This window comes from Canis lupus, chromosome 3, assembly GCF_048164855.1.
Source record: "Canis lupus baileyi chromosome 3, mCanLup2.hap1, whole genome shotgun sequence".
Taxonomy (NCBI): domain Eukaryota; kingdom Metazoa; phylum Chordata; class Mammalia; order Carnivora; family Canidae; genus Canis; species Canis lupus.
In genome coordinates this window covers 62944113-62967804 of record NC_132840.1, presented here as the reverse complement: position 1 = coordinate 62967804, position 23692 = coordinate 62944113, and the positions used below count along the sequence as shown (strand labels likewise).

General features: G+C 40.7%; 1 protein-coding gene across 1 annotated transcript; it reads right to left on the bottom strand.

Moving 5' to 3' along the window:
- Positions 1 to 3080: 3080 nt before the first annotated feature.
- On the bottom strand, positions 3081 to 23692 carry AASDHPPT (aminoadipate-semialdehyde dehydrogenase-phosphopantetheinyl transferase). The gene is made up of 6 exons (XM_072821805.1): positions 23424 to 23692; positions 22164 to 22389; positions 10830 to 10951; positions 9819 to 9980; positions 6987 to 7058; positions 3081 to 5215 (listed from the first exon to the last, which is right to left on the bottom strand). The coding sequence occupies exons 1-6, from the start codon at positions 23565 to 23567 to the stop codon at positions 5051 to 5053; spliced, it is 891 nt and encodes a 296-aa protein (XP_072677906.1). The 5' UTR covers positions 23568 to 23692; the 3' UTR covers positions 3081 to 5050.

Sequence of the window (23692 nt, the reverse complement as noted above, 5' to 3'; positions counted from 1 at the left end):
CTCAGCAAAAGTGAGATGTTTCTTCTAAGCAAATGCAAGGAAAAGTGCCTCCTGACTGTGAGATCTGTATCTGGAGACGACACCAAGTAGACACCTCAAACTACAAATGCTGTCTTTGTTCCTACACACATATACCTATATCAAAGTTTAATTTATAAATTAAGCACGGTGAGAGATTAAAAATAATCTCTAGTAACAACAGTAATGAATGAGCAAATAGAATGATTAAAACAATATACCGTAATATCAAGTTATGAGAATATGGCCTCTCTCTCAAAATACCTTGTGCTGTACACACCCTTCTCGTGATGATGAGATGGTAACAAGCTCACGTGAGGAAATGATGTGAAGTGAAGGACACGGGCTTTGTGGCGTTATCAGGAGGATTTCTCAGGAGGGTCACCTGCTTCCCCTCCAGGTTGGCAGCAGTAACTGAAACCAGGACAAGCAAACTGTGGAGGAGGAAGGCTTACAGTACCTTCAAACCACTGCCCAGCAGGGAGAAAGACACAAGAATAAACACATGGACCGCCCAGTCTCGCCCTAATGGCCTCTCCGATTTGCAAAAGCGAACAAGGAAAGGAGATTCTTGTTAGTATGGTGCAGATAATTAATTGCCTCCCGCGTACCGAGCAGGGTGAAGGGTGGAGAACGGGTCTACATGGGGAGAGCAGCTGGCTGAGCAGGCTTTCTGCTCACACAACACTGGCGAGGGTACTGGAAGGTGCAAAGCACGCACAGAACAAAGCGAGGGAGCTGTCAGATCACCAAGCTCCTGCCTGCTGCTCCAGGTCCAGGCAGCAGGAGCGCCTCAGCCCACGTCTGGAAACTCTTCTGAAGGTCCATTACGCTCAGCATCAGGCTCTCCTTCGCTTACGTATTCTGTGTTACTTTCTTTCCTCACAATGTTGGTTCCTTTCCAACTTTTCGAGGGAAAAACGACCCTACAGGAACAGGGACTGTATGCTCCCAGGCAGAATTCCTCTGATGCCCTCCTCTGCCTTTTGTCTTAAAACAGAGGCAAGTTTGTTTGCTTCTAACTAGATCTGTATTGCTTTTAAGAGTCTTTAAGAAGACTTAGATGAAATGCATGCCTCTGGAAGTTGTGCAGTGTCACTGTTGGCACACCACTGCCCATCCCAAGAATATGTGTCATCTGAGAAGTTTGCACTTTTAAGTAACACCCAGAGACCCCATCCTGAGTTTCTACCCTATTTAGAAGCTCAATGTACAGGACACCACATCCAGTTGGGGTGCATACCTAAGGAGGTAAGACCATAAAACTACAAGTGATAGAGGTCTCCCTGGAGAGGGAAGGCCAAGGGGGATGGGGTGGGAGGAACAGTTTGAAGTAAATATGGCAAAACAGCAGTTTAACCTAGAATTACACACGCGGCATTATTTCATGAAATCAGCAAAAGCTACTGATTGAAGGACCCCAGGCAACATAAGCCACCACAGGATGGCCTGCGAAAACATTTTCCAGCATACCACTGGATTTTGTAGGATGGAGTTCAGACTCTGAATCTAGCCTATATGGTTCAAATATCAAGTCCACTATTCAAAGGAGGCATCATTTTTAATAAGTTGCTTAACATCACAGTACCTTTCACTCCATCAGTGAAATGGGAATAATACAATCTTCTCTATAAGGTTGTGAGGATGGACTAGCTTGACACTCCTGAAGAAGCATGTACAAAGGGAGGTGGTAGGTACCTGAAGACAAAGAATCCACTTGATATTAACTGATCTACGTGCAAAGACCTTTGCTGACCTTGAATTCACTTCATTTATTTCCCCATAAAACAAAATCACCTCTTTGTATCTCCTGTGATTGGGAACTGACAGATGGAATTTTTTTCAGGCATATTTTTGATCCAAGGTTTATGCATAAACCTATTTCAAGTTCGAATGGCAATAGTTCAGCCAGTGAGGGGCTACTTTACCCAAAACTAAATGGTTTTCTGAGTTGGATACTGAGTAGTGAAAATTCCTGAGTTTTAAACTGCCAGGGGAATGTGACTATGCACATGTAACTATGTAGATCCATTTTTCCAATCAATTCACCAGTTCCCATGCAGGAAACTTATTAGAAACCAATGCATGCAACATGCTATAATGCAAATGAATTTAAACTCAGCAAAACATGGTTACGAATCAACAGCACTGTGGTCCAGCACAGCACAGGATGCGACCATTAGCAGGACCAAATACTGTGCTTTGGTGGCAAGGGGGATGAGCAATCTGTGTAAGCAGCTAAATCTCTCACACCCATCTGTGTATGGGGAAACACCCCTTCTTCATACAGTGTCTCAATCAATGTATCTCCTATGTTCCCTTTGTTCTTAGGGAGCTACCTGGGGAAATGCTGAGATGGGAGATAGGAAATGGGAAATCAGGGAATCCAACAGAGGGTAGAAGCTAACAACCCCCAGGGAGGAGATGCTGAGAGGTGATTTCAGGATGACAGGTGTCACAGCCACAGAAGGAACTAAATCCAGACTGGACAAAACAGATTGCCCCAGAAATGAAATGAAAAAAAGAACTGGTCGTACTGACATATCTACACATACAGAGAGGATATTCATACACCCAGCAGAGTATGGGGTCACATTTGTACCAAGTATAGAGCCAACCATTAACTCATGAACTAAGAATCCTGTATGGAGAGCATAAAGAGAACATCACTGGGCTGTGCAAAGCATTCCATCATCTTCACAGTGCAAACACTGAGTCTGTCAGCAATGAAAGCACCAAATTACAATACAGGCCTGCTGGGCCAAAAGGAGGACAGGAAGGAAGCATCCAGTGGATGGGAAGCAGACCAGACACTAGGAATGAAAAGAACACCTACTATTGAAACATTAAGTAAAAGGAATGTAAGCACACTTACTGGAAGGTATCATAATGGATAACAAAGAAAGCTTGCCCTGGGGGTAGGACATAGGGGTGAGGTCAAGGTGGTGGTATTTTTTACTCAGAAAACAAACCTACAAATGTTTGACTCTATAAACTATGTGTAACTTTAAAAAAACAGAAAAACAAAGCATGAATCTAGCACAGTGCCTGGCTCATAAAAATTCACTAAAGGTAACAGCTTTATTATCATGACAAGACAAATGACAGATTTTCATATCACCATTACATTCATGCTGGGAATAACAACGTTTCCTGTGTTAGATGCTACTTGATCTTTTAAAAACACATTATCTACTACGCGTGGGATATTTGGGCATGCTTAATAAAATAAAAAATTACAAAACATTCCAATTTTTCTTTTACGAAGTATCTAACTTTATACAATTTACACACAATTTTTAATTTTAGTAACAAAACAATGAAATTATTTCACTTCTTGATATTTAACAGTAACAAGACTTTAACTCCCCAAGACATGCACTACAGCCATATGAGAGATTTGCCATTGACATGATGGTCTTGGCATCTTATATATTATGTTCCCACTCTAAGTCCTATTTGCTAAATTAAAACAGACAAAGACAACAAAAAGTGGTTCATAAGAAAGGAATAAAAACAGCCCAAAGCACCACCAATGTATCAATCTCATTTGTAATTAAAGAAATACAAATTAAAAAAATAAGATCCCATTTTTCACTTATATTGGCAAAGATTAAATTTTAAAAGGGATAGTATCTACAGCTGACCAGGGAGAATGTGTATGGGAGAGGGGGCAGGAGGGGGGGTGTCACACACACAACAACCGGACATGTAATAAGGTGTGGGGCCTTGCTGGAGTCATCTGGCAATACTCACAGAGCTCTAAAAATGCTCAAGCCTTGTGGGCCACTTGTAGAAGCTTTCTTACGGCCTCAAATAAGCATGGAACTCACAACGTGGTTACAGGACCATCATCCATGCACCACTGCTGGTAGTTAAAGTGCAGACAGAAAGCCCAACCCGGAGATAGTCTGTGGGCCACAGCACACCTGACTTAGGCCTCAGGCAGCAGGATAAATGCCCCCGACCACCACACCACGGTTGCTCGCCACCCTGCCCCCACCCCTCGGCCTCCCCCTTACCCAGAGTCCACTTCTCACAGAGGTGCACAATGTGGGACGGGATGACAGCTTTCTCAGAGATCTGAATCAACAGGAAGTCAGGGGAAATGCCGGGATTTGGGCAAGCCCTCTTCCCTGACACAATGAGACATGGGAGGTGAAAGGCCTCAGCTGCCTGTTAGATACTAATCTACGAAGGCCTGAAGCTGAAGTTACAAGAGCAGCTCTTACGATGAGGGAGAGAAGCCGAAGGCAAAACCAACAAACTGAGGCTCAAGCAGAGCAAGTGTCCTGGAGGTCTCCTCTGCACTGTGTGAGGGGAGGTAAGACATGCCCCCAGCTACTCAATCAAGTTCATTGTATTTGGACACGGTTACCTCTGGTCCAAGCAAGTGTCCTCGAGGGCACCTCTGCACTGTGTGACGTCAGGTGAGACGTGCTCCTGGCTACTCAAGTTCATTGTATTTGGACACGATTACCTCTGGTCAAAAGCATCCTGATATGAACTATACAGCAGAAGCCTCTAGTGCCTGCCGGTTATGCCACAAATTATTGATGATGACCAGAAGATGTGCAGTTAAGACAATAAAAAGAAGATACACCACCATGTTTCCATTAAAAAAAAAAAAAAAAAAAAAAAAGGTGTACCGATATGGATTTATTTGCCTAGAAGGAGGGCTCGAAAGATACTTCAGGTTTTAGGAATCATGATCGCAGAAAGGTAAGAATTTAAATGTTTCCTTCTTGCCTATTTGTATTTTCTATTCTTTTCTACAACAAGCACTTATCACTTTAGGATTCTGCTACCTTTTCTACTCCTTGTCAATCCAGTGCAATTTGGGGGAAAAGAAGAGGAAACACATATCCTAGTGAGCTATCCTGAACTGACAGCTTGCTGTTTCTAATAGGAAAAGTTGTTCTTTAAAAACTGGTTTTTGAAATAAAATTTGATACTATCAGGCATTTATTTTTTAGTGAATACAGAAGATTACAAATAGTTTTCATTTTCCTTTGTTACTCAGGGAATCCTATCATGACTTTGTACCATTTCGTATTGGAATTTCTTCTGTGAAGCAAAAACAGTCCCAAAATGAAGGATCTTCAGGGGTCATAGGAACAGCAGATGATATTAAATCATTAAAGGTGAGAATAGTAAACTGCCTCTGAGTTGGTTTAGAATCATCTTGAGGTGGAACCTAAAACGGAAAAGAATAGATTACTTCGTTGTTTTACTTCATGTTAATATCTTACAATCTCATTATTAGGAAAAGGAGAAATAAGACCAAATTATTAGAGGTCAGTAATTTTAAACTACAACATAGTGGAATTTCTAGAGAACTGTTAATCACTCATGTCAGTGTTGCCAATATAACAAGGTAAGAAAAGTAAGAAATACCCTAATTCTTAAACTTTTTTGGTATATAACCCAAGGTATTTGTTTCAAATGTAGATTTCTGAGCCACACATCCAAAAATACTGATAGATGAGTTAAAAGGATCCACAAAATATGTGACTTTTTTTTTTTTAATATGTGACTTTTAATAAACAGGTTTTTCCGATGAGGAGGGCCACAATGCAAAGTTCTGAGAACACTCTGGAGGGTAGATGTGATAAAGTTCCCTAAGAACGAGAGATGCGGACGCAGCACCTCTACAGGAAAGGACTCATTCAACACTCTATCTAAACTATGCATCATGTTCTCAAATAGAGATTCACAACAACCCAATGTAGACCCTCTTTACTACCTGATCTACTCTGGTAGAGGGAGTATTTGCATTTCATGCTGTGCTATAACAAGGTCCAGTACCCACTTCATATGACTTATGACTCATGACCATGCTGATGGGTTTACCTCATCTTAATTTTGTGGATGGAGAAACTGAAACTCAAGAAGATCCAGCACTCCATGCCAGTTCACCACAGGTTAAAATGGCAGACGTGGGCTGGAAGCCAGGTGTGCTGGCCAGTCCTCCCGTCCTTTTCCCACTACATCAATGCTGCCTGAAGGGGCTCTCCCCAGGGAGACCATGAGGAGGCAGTGCAAGTACCCAAGTGACAGCCTACAGATACCCCCTCCCACCCCCGCAGTGTGAGGAGGACACTTTCGCAGTAGGACAGAAAACCTGCTCCACAACAGCTTCAGGTTAAGAGGCCCAACTTTAACAAGCCGCCCCTTTAGCTAAGCTATGAAGACTAAATCCTCTGATTTATCAGAAGCAGGGTGCGTGCAGAGTTACTGTGCTGGAGGTAATGACACACACATACTGGTCGTGCTCTGGTGCCTGACGTGGGTTCCCTGTAAACAGAGACATGCATGCAGCTTCGAGTCTCCTAACACTACCAGGATTCTTAAAATAGTACTTCTGCAGAATCACAACTATGGATATGGAGGCTGAGGGTCCTTGACCCAAAGGGTGTTTGTTTAATTTCTTCACATAGCAATTAAGAGCAGAAGAAAGCAAACACAGGCTGATGGGAAGAACAGAGACCCATGTTCTGTCACAACACGACACACGGTCTCTCACACGTCTGAGCCTGGAACCTTGGGAATAATTTGGAAGATTATGATGAAGGGGGTAGGCATTCAACCTGCCAGATAATGCCATTACTCAACATCCCACACAGCCCCAGTTCACTGGGAAATAAACCACTGAGAAGATGACAAAGACATTGTGAACTTCAAAGAAGTTATCTTGAACTTCTGCTGAAATATAAGTGGTAGGAAAATACTACCAAAATTTCTCCTTTGTAATATTCTGGATTGTGAAGAAATAGGTAACACGCTTTTAAAAAAAATCTGTGAAACTCCAGATGATCTTAAGGATTTGATAATGAAAAACACTTCTAAATCTATAATCTTAAACAAACACTTCTAATCTGATAGAAACCAAAGTGATTGTTTCCATCAATAAAGAACAAACTCAACATTGATTCATGCTTTTTAGTAACAAGTAAGAGAAATCTTACACCCTGTTGTCTAGATCCATCCGGTTTTCTAAGAGCCACTGCAACAAAATGGTGCTCATCTATTTTGCTTTCCTGAGAAATAAAAGATGGTTAATAACATTATTAAAAGTGCAAACTGAGATGTACTTCTGTTTATATTTTTAAATCTCCTTTCCATCTCTATATACACACACAAACATACATAGTCCCACCTCACCTACGTCACCTAGATCGTGGTCTCTTATGGTCTCTTACTTGTCAATACTTCAATATGTACTTCCTATTCCAGGTATTCTCTTATATAACCACACGAGTTAACAGCTTCAGTAAATTTACATCGAAGGAATACTTATATCTACTACCTGTATTCCACTTTTTGTGAATTAATCCAATACTGTCCCTTACAGCCTTCCCACTTCTTGGTACCAGAACCCGTTGAGGGTCAAATACAGCTAGCTTCCAGCTGTCCTGTCTTGCTAGCCTTGATGTCTTTTATGACAATAATATTTAAAAATATAGGCCCCACTATCCCCTCTTTTATTAATAGAACATTACTCATTTTTGGTCTGATGTTTCTTAATGATTAAACTTAGATTATGCATTTTCAACCAGAAAACAACCTAGGTGGAGTGTCCTGTCTAGTGGCACATTTAGAGTCACCTGCCCTCACTAGTGATATTTATTTTGTACGTACTTAAAAGTTTATACGTTAAAAAAAAAAAAAAAAAAAAAAAAAGAGACTGCAACCCTAGCTTATAAGCATTTCATTAACTACAGAGTATGTACGGCCCATGGAAACTGCGGAAACTCACAGAACATATAGTGTTGTTTTCCCTTAGGTCTGAAACAATGGGGATGGGACTTAGAATACATATTGGGGCCATTACCTCTAGGTCTTTATAAAATATTAAAACCACCCACACTATTAAAATTTCCAATGAAAAGCCACCGTAGTAAAGCATTCCTCCCTAAGATATCAGTTTGAAATAGGAAACTACAACTCAGAAACAGTATCCTCTTCATATCTTCCCACCTTAAGATATCCAAATTAAAAAAGAAAAATCGTAACTAGCTAAGTGTCAGAAGATTTAACAGGCCAAATGTATTTTCACTTTGACTAGAGCAAGCTCACGATATTTATTACTATAAACAATATTACCCTTTTTGTGGTCTTCCATTCTTCATACTGAATATACTGATAATGCACACATTGTAACACAGACATGTTTAGGCTGTAACCACTTTTACAAAACCACTTATATCATGAATTCTGTGGTGTCTGTATCTAAGGGGAGTATCCCAAGTTAACTGAACAACTACTAGTTTTCATTCCACTCGTCCATGAAATGCCAGGACACCCTGCTCAGCCTACCCACATAGCTCATTAAAAGCCACAATTCAGAGAGAATGACTCAAAATAAAGCTTCATCATATCTACTCAGACCTCATCAGCATCATGTAAATAGGAAATGTGACACAGCAAATGGAAAGAAACCACTTTACATGAATGACTCAGTTACAACACTTCATACTCAACAGACCTCTATGGAATGGAAGCTCTAGGAGATGAGGCACTCTGTCCTAAGTCCTTTCTGCCGAGGACAATACATATAATAAATATTAGTTGAAACAAAAAATGAAACCAACAACTTAACTACCTACTGAAATGATTGTTCATTCAGGGCTACTAAATTTAAGATTTAACTTCCAAGACTTTCTAAATTTTCAAGACTTTCCTAAGCTTATACATTTTATCCATAAAATTACTGTGAATACCAGAAGTTCCCTATAATCTCCAACAAACCAAAAGGGAACAAGAACATTTTACCTTTTTAGGAGATAGTTTAGCATTAAATTACAAAGATTAACCTGCTTCAGTGATTGCATGTTATTTTCATATGCAGCCTATCTTACAAACAAAGACAAAACTAACTTAAGACATTCAAATTTTATAATTTTTTTCCAATGGCAAAGTACTGAAAAGTGTATCTGTCCTAAATATTAACACATATCTACTTCTTTAACCACTTTCCTTTCAATGTAAATAATTTCTATTTCATCCAGCCTCATTATTTGGAACGCCTTGGTGGTGAACTTCCTCAGCAACTGTTATAGAAACAGAGATCCTATAAAAGATGACATTCCTCTTGACGTAAGATTTCATATTTTTTTTAAGGCATTATTTTTCCAGGTGTGAGATACAATATTCAGTAGAAAGTCCTTTGCATCTGTTACAATAAGTAATGGATTCTTATTCTTGATCATGTCCAAGCTAGAATTTTCGGTCTCTAAGAAACTGAGCCAGGTCATATTGAAAGTAAAAAGTAAAAGATAAGAGATTTCTGAGTTTTCTAGTTCCGAATTTCAGCTATTTCTAGGCCTGGTTATATGAATCACTCTAACAGCCTATAATACTGTATTTTTGGCTTAAATGAGTTGTGGTGGGTTTCTCCCTCTAGCAACCAAGAACTGCTAGTGACAGAAACCAAATATAGAAAGAGACAAAATCTTTAACCCGGCCAATAATGCTTACATGATCTTAGTAGTCTAACCTGGACTCTCTCTCAAATCCCCTCCTCATGGTACAAAGTGGCTTCCTTTGGCTATTCATACAAAAAAAAGCACTTTCTATGCCAGGGCCACTTTTCCCTTCCCATATGACTTAACTCACTAAGACTTCTCTTTCAAGGATCAGCTTAAAGTTACATGCTTTCACAGTATCCCCAATCTCACCTTCCAAGCACCCACAGTGGATTCCAGTTGTACCTAGTTTCAACCACCAGCCTCCCCAAACAAATATCAGATTTGCACAAAATAAGCAAATTCTTATAATAAATGTGATAAATTTCTTACTTCAAATGCCCATTCTTTTTCTTCTTCCCCATCCAGGAACAAACGTGTTTCCTTATAAACTTGGCCGATATCCAGATTTAATGGGGATATATCAAATTCAAGCCTTTGCAATTCAAAGCCTAGTCCAACACCAATGGCTTTTATGAAGCTTTCTTTCAGTGCCTAAAATAGAGATTTTTTTTTCTCTTGTTAGAGCATTCAGCAGGTGAAACTTTCCATAAACAGGCCCAAAGCAACTGGATCTTTAATTCTGTGCTACATTAGAGCTATATATTATTTTTGGGGTGCCCGGAAGGGTTAGTCAGTTAATGACTGCTCTCAGCTCAGATCATGATCCCGGAGTCCCCGGTGAAGCCCCTCATGTGGTGTTGGGCTCCCTGCTCAGTAGGGAGTCTGGTCTCTCCCTCTCCCTCTGCCCCTCCCCCTGCTCATGTTCTCTCTCATGCATGCACTCTCTCTCTCAAATAAATAAAATCTTAAAAAAACTATTACTATTTTTATGCTTATAGTAGCACAGAGTAAAGCCAGATGTGCAATGTTAAGGTCAATCATTTAATCTCCTGGTGCCTCCATTGTGTCACATGTAACATGATCCTAACCAGACCTCCTTACAGCACTGTCATGATAGTTAATTGCTTAACTTATGAAAAGCACATGTCTCCTGGCATGCAGTAAACATTATATTAGTGTTTGTTAAATTGGGCGTCATGTACAGGAGTTCCTTTGAAAACAAAAACATTAACCATTATTTGTAAACAGTGATAAATAAAAGATCTTGCTTTAGCTTTAGCCAAGTATTTTCTAACTGAACACTGATTATACGTTTGATTTTCTTAAATGGCATTATGACATAACAACAATGCACAAAAATCATTAAGCTCTCAAGTAATCAGCCATTTACTTCAAACACTCTAGGAACTACTGGGTGACCAAAGGACTTTTGCTCCCATTTTTAGTGAAGGTAATGGATCACCATAGACTTTTACTCTCAAAATTTGAAAGAAATTATACCCAATTCCTGTAAAACATATCCAGTTGAGTCCATTCATCCTTAAAGCTTCTGATTGTTTCCCATTCTTTATTGGTAAACTTTCTTTTCATAATATGGAAGAATTCTGGAATTGAACCACGACCTGCCGATTGAGGAAATACAGAATTAAAAATAGCTATTCTATCACCAGAACTGTTAAGAGTAGAGTAAAAGCTACAAGCCAACCTTACTTTTGAATATAATCACAATAATCCTTAACAAAATGTCAGCAAATCAAAGCTGGGAATTAAAATAATACACAGTGACCAACAGCAGGTAGCCCAGAAAAAGGAGCACAATAGAAGCTGTGAAATTCTGCAGCTTATTAAATAATTAAGGAAAAAAACCCACACACGGTTATATCAACAGATACCTTCCAAAAATCTGATACAATTTAGCAACCAAATGTGGTATAAATTCTATGTAACTAAGAGAAAACTTCCTATATGTGGTAGAGTTTCAGAAATCCACAACAAACACTCTTAAAATAGATATCCTTTGGGGCTTACACTTTTACTTTGGTATTGAAAAGAAAAAAAGAAAAACAGCAATTTCTTTATTATAAGTTTCTGAGAACAGGTTAAAAAAAAAAAGCTGAGGATTATTCTTTTGTTTTTATTCTAAGTCACCACTTTGGAAAATTAACATATGCTTATTTCCTTCAAAATAATGGTCTCTCAACATGTTTTCTAATTTGACATCTCCAAATAAAAACAGCTTTTATTTTGTCTTTTTGGGGATGCTCCCGTGAAATAAGCTCATTTTAAAAATAATGACACCCAGTTCTATGTAGACCAAGTATTACAGAGCATTCTAAACAGAAATAACAAAAGAACTCAAAGATCCAATTCTCAGAATTAAGAGCTAAGATGCAAACTAAAATTACAAGATATGCTTTTCGTATTACATTTTTCCAAAATAGAACTATGTAGTTTTTCTATCTTTACCACTGAGAAAGACATTTCTACTGTTATTCATTTATTTACTCTACAAATATGCAGATTATGTATGAATGTTACACAAACATGCCTAAAACAGTTACAAACGGATTAGTCCTGGTTCCTGGCCTCACACACCATCAGCCTCCATAGCCCAAGGGAGATGAATCGCAAATGTTTACTATATGAATAAATGAACTTAACTATTATGTGGTTAAGTTACTTCCTAATGCCCTACTGTCCTAGGTCCTTCACTCACGATCACATTATTTTCCAGGAAGACAATCTCCTAAGGTATTCCTTCTGCAGACTGTGTTAACACAGTTTGTCTACCATTTCCGAAATACCTAGCTCTAAAATCTGACGCTCCAACTGATCGATTACAACGCTTGATGTGACAGCCTCCACCACATTGTAATATGGGCATTAGAAGCTTCTCTGGAGAAAAAAGATGCCAAATCCCTCTACTTAATGTTTTATTGGCACTTTATCGCCCACTCACCCCACAAGGATTCAACAATTAGGGCTCCTATGATGATCATTCACTCTGAAAACACCCAAGTGCTAGACGCTAGGGATATCATGATGAGCAGAACAGAGCTGGTTCTCATCTCCAAAGACAGTTTACGATTTCTCCTACAGGAACCAAGTACTATTCCCAAAGTACTGTCAATAAATATTAAATTTATTTATTGAATACTTAAATGTTATTTATTTCAATTATTTATTGAAAATATTAAAAGTCAGGTCCTTCCACACAACTGTTCATGATTCCCCTACCATTCCCACTTTAACAGAGTCAAGAGTCTCTTCTTGTTTAGCCAGGAAATATTTCTGATGACCCTACAATGAGTGATATGTGGTCCCTTACAGATCAAGACAAACACTCTCATTTACTTTCAGGTTCATCGAGCTCATTTAATTGATCTTTCTGCTCCCTGGTACTTCATTCTTCTCAAGAATACATTTCAATATATTCTATGAATTCAACTAATATTTGCTGTTTGTATCTACTCATATTGTTAAAAGACTAGTATTTCCTGAAAGTAGTCCAGTAAAGCTATAAAGTCATTTCACGTAACAGCACTGAAATACTAAAATGATCTTGGAGTCCTGGGGTAAGGGATTCTTCCTCAAGCCATGGACCTCTTCCTCCCCAATACCTTCCTTTATTCCCCTGATTAAAACTTTTAACAAAAAGCAAGCAAACTAGCACATGCTGGCTTGAGAAAACACACCAAAGACAGCAGGCTTGCAAAAGTGACAAAAGTAAACCTGCAGACTTCAAGTCCTGGGAGGACCGTATCTACAGAAATCATAAACTTTTTCCTCTTGAACAGATTCTGGCACAGAACAGTAACAATGGTGAAAAAGTTACCTTGGATTTGGAAGACAGTATTGCATATTTTTAGTAAACTGTAGCTTCAATAGAACACTACCCAAAAAGCCATACTTAAAAAATACATGCCTATTGTCATGTATAGTCTCATTTTGTTGGCTTCTTCATAACCTTCAAAAAGCCCTCTGATTTTTTAAATAAAATGGGGCAATCAAGGAAAAAAATTTAAATATGCATGCTAATAAAAAAGTAACTGATTAACATAAAAAGCAATCTAGCACAATCACTGAAAGCAATCACAAACTGATTATACACAGCTAAAACAGTATCCAATGAGTGTGTTTTCATATACTTTGAGAGCATCTTATGCATTCCTCAAAATAAGAGATTTGACAGAAAGGAGTTTGTGACTATTCAGCCAAAGCACGACAGCGCCACAGTGTGGCACCACAGTGGAAATACACAGTGGATGAAGTCTGTTAGATACAGTTTGTATCTAGGACACTAGAACTTAAAGGAAAAAAAATACCACTAGGAAATACCAGAACACATCTGTCCCTCAAACTATCTGAAGTAAGCACAATTATCAGCCATATGATCTGGAAAATCCTAATACAGTCTTTGATTTAATCATCCTACTATATGTTTGAGAACTAACAATATATAGTGAGAAAGATAAAATGACTCAAAACTTCTATCATTCTAGACTAACCAAGTTTACAGAAACAAGGTCCCTCCCCCTCCACCCCCCCATAGCTTAATCTTTAGGAAAAGCAGTATATATTAACTAAGTGTCCACAATGATCAACTAATCATGACCACAGAGCAACTGGGAAGTTCATGAAACATATAGTAATGACCCACAACGAAATAACTTACAGTAAATGCCTCTAGCTGCTACTGCAAGCCTCTGGGAAAAAAAAAAAATCCTACTAATGCAAGAACCTCAAAGCCCACCTGCATCAATCCGGCCTCCAAACAAAGTCACCATGTGTATCTATACCAACATTGCAGGTGCAGTTCACCTTTCTTCCTTAAAGAAAAAGGATCCGTGATTTTAGGGGGGGGGGCTGAGCAATGTCCATTGAACGCACTTCAAAATAACAACATTGAACTTTTGACAGGAAGTCATATTAGAAATTCTAGTAGTGTCATTTTCTAAATACTGGATTACATACATCCCCACTTCTATGGGAAGGGACAGATTTCCAAAATTTAGTATGTACACAATAACCTAAGATTTACCAGCTCACTTGAGAATTTATCCAGATACAAACCCCAAATAAAGCAAACTTGTCTCAGCTACTCACAGTGGGCTTCACCAGTGAATGCACAAAGCCTCTAGGACCCTCCCAACAAAGCAGCTCTGCAGGCCCTCAGCACACTGACAGAAGTGCACGACCTAGGCTGGGAACCCCACACACGGGCCGTCCTGAGCGCGAGCTGCTCTTCATGTTTACATAAATGCTCACTTCTCAACATACACATGTCAACACATGGGCCTACAGAGCGAGGACAGGACTCCTCAGCTGTCAACGTGTTGTCCTTCAAGGAAACGGAAGGACCCTGAAGGCAGGGTGTAGACACCCAGGACTATTCTCAGGCCTTGAAATCTTAGGTAATTTGCCCTGCTGGACTTCAAACTTGTGTGGGACCCATGTTTTCCCTTTTTTCTTCCAACTTCTCCCTTTTGAAATGGGAATGTCTATCCTATGCCAGTTCAAGGGTGTTACACGAGGAGCTGGTTTGTTTTCTGGTTTAACAGGTTAACTGAAGGAAGGGGAAATTCTGCCTCAGTGGGGAGCCTAGTCAGCCTCACCTCTCCCTGAGTTAGACCATTCACAGGATGAGATTGGGAACTTTCTGAGTTGATGATACTCAGAAGAAATTTTGGAATTCTATGCTGGAATAGGGCAGGACTTGGAGAGGCGGGGAAGGGATTAATTCGTTTTGTATATGGGAAGGATAGAAATGGGGACAGGGTAGGCAGAGGATGGACTGTACTGAACAGTGCCTCCCGAAATCCCGGCCCACCCAGAACCTAGGAAATGTGCAGCGTGCAAATGTAATCAAGTCTAGATGAGTCACACTGGAGGAGGCTCTATGGCCAATGACTGGTGTCCTCCTAAGGAGAAGCACAAAGCACACAGAGAAAATACAAGAAAAAAGGTAAAGCCAGAGTGATGCAGCTACAAGCCAAGGACTGCCAACCACTGCCAGGGGATCAGAAAGAGGCCACAAAGGGTACTTCCCGGAATAGAGGAGACGATGAGAGGGAGCATGGCCTCGTCAACACGCTGACTGACCTGTAGCTTTCAGAGCATGAGAAATTTCTGTTGTTTTAAGACACTGGAGTCTGTAGTGCTCTGCCAGGAGCCCTGGGAATGGATGCACGTGCTCACACCCCACCTTGCGCGTGCACATACACTCCTCCGCTCTTCAGAGCTTCAGTGCCAGTCCAGAAGATAAATGTGTATATCCAGGCTCCATCCCTCTGTGCTGGTGTTTACTTAACATCTCTGTGGGGTTTCTAAAGCTGCAGAACTAAGGAGCACACGTCACGTGCCCAGAACTATTCAGCTCCCCGCAGACTGACGCTCTGACCTTGTCGTTGAAGCTCCTGCTGCCGTGAACCAAGTCCCTGGTCCATTCACCAAGTGAGTCCCAAGTGCTTTTCCCATCAATACTTACAAGCATTTTATAGAGTAACAGTATTAACCTCTGTCCACCATGCTTGCTACAAATGTCCCTTGTGAGAGAGAAGACTTAATGTGAGATCAATCACATCTGCTAACTTTGGGGTTTCTTCTCACCTTTCTAAGCTTCACAGGAATCCTCGCTCCAGAAGTCTAACAAAGTAGACACTTCCACTGTGCACTAGTCATTGTTATGAAAACCTAGCTCTAATCCTGCTGTACAGTGTAAGACAGGATCTGATGGCTTTCTAGTGAGTTCAGTCATTAAGAAAAGTGGATGTGTTAGGGTCTTTCTCCTTGTTGGCTCTGTAAATTATATCTAACACAGTGTTTCCCAAACATTAATTTGTCCACCACTCTCACCTGACAAACTGTTTAATGTTTAAATACAGAATCCTGGCTGCAGTCTCAGAAATTCTGTCCCAGCAGGTGTGGGGTGGTTTCAAGAAATCTGCATTTTTAAGAAGCATCCTGACCACCATTCTATACATTTAACAACAACCAGCACAAGTGTCTTAGAGCGAACGTTTATTAGGTAATTAATAATTAATTCTAGGCACTTCCCAGGTTTATGCCTTATCTACCCAGTGCTGGTGGTGGTGGAATTGTTCACCATTAGGACAGAAAACAAAATACACACACAAATCTAGAGGAATGAAAGATTTAAGTGTGAAAATAAAGTTACAATTTTAGAACAAAATCTAATAGACTCATCAATTTAAACATTTTCTCCAAAGAAAACAGAATCCAGAATTTATCAAGGAAAAGATAGATGTATTTAATTAAAAAATAAAATTCACATGGCCAAAAATATAACTAAATTTAAAAGATAAACGTATAATAGAATGGGAAAAAAAATCCAACAAATTTGGTCAAACTGTTAATATCCATAATATACAAAGATCTTTTATACAATGATTAGAAAGTAATGATAAGTAGTTTATACAAAAAAATTCAAAGAGTCATTAAGTTATTACTCTAGTGATTAAAGTAATGTACCATTTAATAAATGATCATTATCCACTGAACTGGTTTATATAAATACTGGGCTCTAACTCTTAACTCTCTTCGTTGTGTATACTTTTCCTAACACTGTGCTTTGTCTACAATGCCTAATTAAAATGCCTAACATACTTGCAGAGAATGGTAAAGCCAGCCCCCTTCGCTGTATTTTTCATACTCTTAAGACACAGTTCCTCCAGAAGAACTTTAAATTCATTTAACCCACTTCCATAGAATTTTTCATGTATTTTTGTACTTGCAAATCCTTAAACAGGTACCAATAAAATCTAGTACTGAGAAGCCATATATCAGAGTGCAGTGAATAAATATGTGGTCTTTGTATCATGGGTACAAATCCAGTGATCCTCTACTTCTGAGCTGTCACTTTAGGCCAGAGTCTCATTCTATTTTTTTTTTTAAAGATTTACTTATTCATTTGAGAGAAAGTGTGTGAGCACATGCACAAGCAGGGGGGCAGAGGGAAGAGAATCTCCTGCAGACTCCCCACTAAGTTCAGAGACCAATGTGGGGTTTGATCTCACAATACTGAGATCATGACCTGAGCAGAAATCAAGATTTGGCAGCTTAACCGACCGAGGCACCCAGGCCCCTGTCTCATTCTATTCTATAAAATAAAAATAATACCTACATGGTAGGCTTAAGCAGATGAAGATAACGCATATGAGGCTCTAACAGTGTGACAAACAGGAAATGCTGAGTAAACACTAGTTCTACACTGCGAACCTCACTCAAATCCTCTGTGTAGTGAAGACCCATCCCATAACTGGGAAGGGAGAAACCTTTCTGCAGTGAAGGCCTGGCTTTCCAGTAAGGAGTTCAGAGTATAAAAGGAAGTAGGACTTATTTAAGCGACTTGCAGGCAATATGTCTCCAAGCTTAAAAAAAAAAAAAAAGAAAAATGCTTTCAGCACGTCCTGCAGAACACATGTCTGGGAGAATGCAGACCAGTCTCCACTGGAGGGAGAGCAGAACAGACCATACCAGCGACAAGAGTGAGAGCTGAACCCGAGAAGAGTGGAGGTGAAGAAGATAGCAGCTGGGCAGAAAAATGGATGGGGAAGACCCAGAGGAAGAACTATTTGCAATCGTAACTCACTGATAAGACCAGTTAATATTCCAACTAGAATCTTAGATGAAAAACATCTTCCATTGTGGTTGTGTACTCATTTTTTTCATTTCTCAACAAATGCTTTCAGTAAACCTAGATTATCTGTACGTGATAAATATTTATGGAGCACCTGCTAAGTACCAGGTATACTGCGGCAAAAACAAAACAAGCCATGGCCTCTGACCTTCTCCAATAACTAAGTTATCATCGCAGATGACAAGGGCCCTGAGGAAAAGATCATGAGGTCAGGAGACTGTTTTCTAAGGAGGTACTCAAGAAGAGGGGAGGGAACAGGCAGAAGGAAGGGCTATGGACATGGAGAAGTGGGCTACGCTCAAGGTAACACAAGATGAGTGTGAACAACCGGCAGTGGGCATGGAGAGCAGCCAGAAATGGGAAGACATAGGTCACATCAAGGGGCTTAGATTTTATTAAGAACCAACCCAAGAGTTCTGAGAAAACTACTGTAGCTGTTTTTGAAGATCAGTCTCCTGTGCACAGAGAAATGTACTACCTGGGTAGGGACAAAAGGGGAACCAATGAGGAAGGGACTGCAGTAACACAGGGATGGTGCGATGGAAGGAGACGAGTACACTCTCCCACCTTCCCAACCTTCTAGTACCACCTCTTTATACTTACTGTACTTCATTCATGAAGCAGCTGTTCCAAAACAGTTCTCTGACAGTCATTTCGAAACTATTAAATTAGTATTAAATCTCAAAATACCAAGTCATTCTGTCCTGCCAATTAATATCCAGCAATATTTTTAATAAAAATGGAAACCTGAAAATGTAAAATCATGGAGAAATTTTGGTCTTTTCCCAAATTTCAATCATAATTTTTATAATCTATCTTACCTTATTTTATAAATATGGGAATAAAACTAAACAATTTATAAAACTATGTTTTCTTTTATAACTACAAAAGTCTTTGATGTTGGATAAAAATTAGAAAATGAAGGAAAAGACAATTTCCCAATTGAGAATAGCAAATTATAATGATGTTTAACAAAATCACCTCTACAAAAAGTTAAGTCCCTTAACTAGACTAAAAAGGTACTGCACTGATCCTTGCTTTATACTCGGGTCCCCAAGATCTTATAATCCATCTTCTCTGGACATCCATTTAATAGATGTTTACTGAGTGCCAACCATGCACGAGTTACTTTTGTGTAAAGTCCTTTTCTCCATTAGCAGAGAATAAAGTTGTAGGTGTAACCATCTCCCCACCTGTGGGGATCTGACTAGAAGAAGAACCCCTGCAGCTCCTCAGATCCATCAAGTTTTCTCCCTACCGTCCGCCACAGCACTATCAGCAAAACCAGGAGAGCAGGGGCAATGATCTGCACCAGGCAGAAATGGCTACCTTGAAGGAAAGACTCTGTCCTTACACAATGCTCACCTGTCGACAAAAGGAAAAGAAACAATAGGAAAGCTAGTCTTTCATGCCCTAGAGATACCCCAAACGCTGACTTCATCCTGAGTGGACAATCTAATAAATGCTGCCCGACACAAAGTATAAACTTGTATCCTCCCTCACCAGGCAACTCCCCTCACTTATTCGGATAAGCAGGGCAATTCAAAAGAAATCTCCAGCGAAGTCAGTGATGAAACTGTGCATTCCTACTTCAGAAATGAGTGACAATCACAACACTAGTGACAACTGGAAAATATCTCTTCCCCCATGTGAAGAGATGTATCAACAGCACTTTGGCAATGAAAGAAAGTATAGTAAAAAGGCCTGGACACAGTGATTAGCCAAATAAGATCAGCCAAAAAAAGGTGTGCATGAGGAGAGCTCTAATAAATATAATTAATAGTAAACTGAGTTTTTAATTTCTGCTCAATTACCTTACCAATTATTAAAAGCTTCAATTAGTAACTACTTGTGTATCTAGTATTGACCATAAGCCAACAAAGTCCATGAAGCCAGCCAGTAATAAAATCTGTCTCACAGGCCTAATTTCAAGGCAGGTATCAACCTGAGAAGCCATGCATCACTGTGTAATTGTGCTGATGCACTGCAAGGACCACTGGCTTCTCAGATAAATTCTGATTTTTGGACCAAGGACAAAATAAAAGCTATGAAACCATATGTGCTCCTTCTCATGCTCACCTTTTCTGAATAAGCTTTTCTTTTTTAAGATTTTATTTATTGGGCAGCTCGGGTGGCTCAGCAGTTTAGCGCTGCCTCCAGCCCAGGGCGTGATCCTGGAGTCCCGGAATCGAGTCCCACGTCAGGCTCCCTGCATGGAGCCTGCTTCTCCCTCTGCCTGTGTCTCTGCGCCTCTCTCTCTCTAATAAAGAAATAAAATCTTAAAAAAAAAAGAGAGAGATTTTATTTATTTATTTGAGAGACAGAGTGCACAACCAGGGGGGCAGGCAGGCAAAAGAAGAGAGAGAAGCAGACTGTGTGCTGAGCAGGAAGCCCGATGCAGGCCCTGACCCCAGGACCCTGGGATCATGACCTGAGCCGAAGCCAGATGCTTAACCCACTGAGCCATCCAGACACCCCTTGAATAAGCTTCCTATGACCCTGCTGAAAACCAGATTCTCTCCTGAGAAAAACACACGTCCATATTGACACTAAATGTAATGAACAATTTTAGGAGGTTAAAAAAAATACCTTGATGGTTACCCAGGGATTTTTAGGTCAAGAATCCCCCATTACTACTAAGAACATTTCCTGAGCAAAGAACAGAGCTCTAATGGAAAGGTTTATGGGCAGGTCAGAAAAACATGAAGTGGTGGTGAATCCATGACAGCAGCAGTGAGGAGACTCACACCCATAGTCTGAAGCCTCATGGTAGCAGCAGAGAGCATAGCTTCATCCATCTGACAAATATTCAGTGGACAAAGTTACCAACTCCACTGGGGATGGGGTGGGGGGGCTAAGACATGGGATGGCAACCTCGAAGTAGCTCACAGTTCCTGCTCTTGTGTGGCTTCTAAAGACCACAGGAAAGACAGTTAAATATCCCGACACGTAATTACAAGCTGAGACAGGTTACTGGAATGAAGGAAATTTATTTTAGGAAAGCCTAGAACTGAAGACCTTAGCCACCACAGAGGTTTCACAAAGACTTCCCTACAGTAAACCAGTGTTGATGGACAGTCAGTCCTAAGTGATCTCTGTAGAAACTGGGGAGGGGGTGAGGTTAACATAGACCTTTCAGACTCCAGACTAAGAACAACAGAAGAAAAGGTTCTGTGGTGAAGACAGAGTGGAGATGCAGAAGTCACCCTCTGAAATTATTAGGAGGATGCTGGTTCTCTTCTCAGCCTGTTCGGGACCTCCTTACACAAACACTAGCACATTCATCATGGGGTGGCTGGGAAATGGAACTGGACAATATATGTACAGCACTTGGTAAAACGTGCTAGCACAAAGAAAGTGCTCACTACATGTGTAAGATGATGAAAACTAAAGAGCAGTGAAAAGAAGCTGCGCTGTAGTAAAACTGCCTGGGTACACTCAACCCCACAATCAATGTCAACAGTTCCTAAGGCCACCAACTACAAATTTCTAAAGCAACTTAATTATTTCACTAATTGCTCGCTCTTCATTCTCATTAATGTAAACGTGCCACAAAGAACTGTATTTAGATATAGTATAAATACAGGTTATCTCTACCTAAGGACTAAAATATACTTTACCACTGAGATTTTTTTTTTTTTTTTTTTTTTTAACCACTGAGATTTTTTAAGCAAAACTACAACTTACTGATAAATTTCGGAAAATACTTGAGTTCTTACAAAATAATTATTGTTTTCTGAATAGAATGCTCTTCAAAATTGACTGTTCCTCAACTTCAGTTTTAACATCTATTATTTAAATAAAAGGCAGACAGCTATTTACAAACTGTTCTTTACAAAATTTAACAAACTTGGAAAAGAGTCTCAAATTTAGTCTTATATTATACTCCAAACAGAAAACCTTTGTATTTTCACTCTGCTTCTAGGCAAAGTGTTACAGGCATCCTCAGTCATGGAGAATCTTTCCCTTACATAGAAGAATGCTAATATTCAAGGAAAAAGGGAAATATACTCTTTTTCCCTTATACGCTCTCAGATATACCACTTGAGTACGGAACACATATTTCCAAAGTTTAAGTATCTAGAATACACCTCCTGGCCTGAGATTTCTGAACAGATAAGAACTGAGAAAACAAGACACGTGGTGACTCTAGTGCTGCAGAAATGCCACATTACCTGGAAAACTAGTCTTCATTACATCAATTCCAACTTGTAGCTCAGGCTCCGCAGCAAGCACAGCATAGTCCCCTTGATGAGAGACGTTAAAGTTGAAATTGGGGTAGGGATTCAAGGAGTCTTTTGCAAGAACTGGTTTTCCCTTTGCAGTTCTTTGCAAACGAATATTATTCCAAGGGATATTCAATTTCTCTGCAACTAATTTCCTTATCATCAGACGACCAGCCTGTTGAGTAAGTAAAACATGTGGTATGGATTGAGGTGTCTACTCAAGATTCAGGTACCCTGCCTGTAATACACAAAGTCTATTTTTGTGGTTTCTAAAAAAAAAAAAAAAAAAAATCATTTTTAAGTGTTTAAAAGTACAGAAGCACTACTAAACACGCTGCACTAAGATTTAAGTAATGCTTTAAGAAGGTAGAAGAAACAGTTCAAGTCCCCTCTGGCAATTTCCTCCTCTCGACAAGTCACCAACGTTAACAATTCTGCATCCTTCTGGTCTTTTCTTCAAGCATCTAAATATGTGTTTATTTAGAAATGCTTCTTTTTCCCACGTAGATACATACCCGAGATCCTACTACATGGAGTACTGCACCACGCCTAAGCTTCATAAAAGTGTTGGGGATTATTTTATGTCTGTACATGTGGGTCTGGTGGGTGCCCTTTGAACTGTAGCATACTATTTCATAATATCAAGATGCTCCTCCTGATGGGCGATTCCCCTATCACCGAATATTTAGGCTGGCTCTAGGTTAGCTATTTTAAGAAATGTCAGAGAACAGCCCTGTTGTACCCACATCTCTGTGCACATGTCCGAGTATTTCTAGATCCCATATACCCATCACTCACTCAGCATCAGTCATTAGCAATGCGTGACTCGTTTCACGTGGACTCCTTCCATTGTCACCAAAACATTACACAAACATGCCCAAGGGTATGAAATGACAAAGCCCATGATCTTTTGTAAAAGATCCTTCAAGTATTTCTCCCTTCCACTGTAGGCCCGCCTTCCCCAGTGGGCTTCCCCGGTGCTCAGGGGCCGGCGGAGGCCTCTCCCAGCGACCCCAGCCCCCCCTCCGCCCCCGGGCCCCGTGAGGCGCCGCTCCGCCCCCAGGGCCCGCCGGCCCGCCTCGCCGCACAAAGGGCGCCGCAGGGGGCCCGCCCGCCACCCCCACCCCCGCCCCCACCCCGGCCGCGACCCCGGCCCCGGCCCCGGCCCCGGCCCCGGCCCCGGCCCTCCGCACCCCTCCGCTCCAGTACCATGGCTGCCTTGGCGTCCCGGGCAAAGACGAACTGGCCAATGCGCTCCTTCTCCTCGGGCTGGATGGAGCGCACGGCCAGCAGCCACTCTGCGCGGCTCGGCAGCCAGGTGCCGCACGAAAAGGCCCAGCGCACGCCCTCCATGGCCGGCACCGAGCGGGACCGCCGCGCGGGTCACACCACGGCCGACAGAGGACCTCGCCGCCTCCCCCTCGCCGATGGCGCGGACGCCGGCGTGACCCCGCCCCCTCGCGGCGTCGGGGCGGGGC

Coding starts and splice junctions, on each gene's coding strand:
- AASDHPPT (XM_072821805.1), bottom strand. CDS start 23,567: ATGGAGGGCGTGCGCTGGGCCTTTTCGTGCGGCACCTGGCTGCCGAGC. Junction 22,390..23,423: donor GGGACGCCAAGGCAGCCATG/GTACTGGAGCGG, acceptor CTTACTCAACAG/GCTGGTCGTCTGATGATAAG. Junction 9,981..10,829: donor ATATGTTTTACAGGAATTGG/GTATAATTTCTT, acceptor TCTCTATTTTAG/GCACTGAAAGAAAGCTTCAT.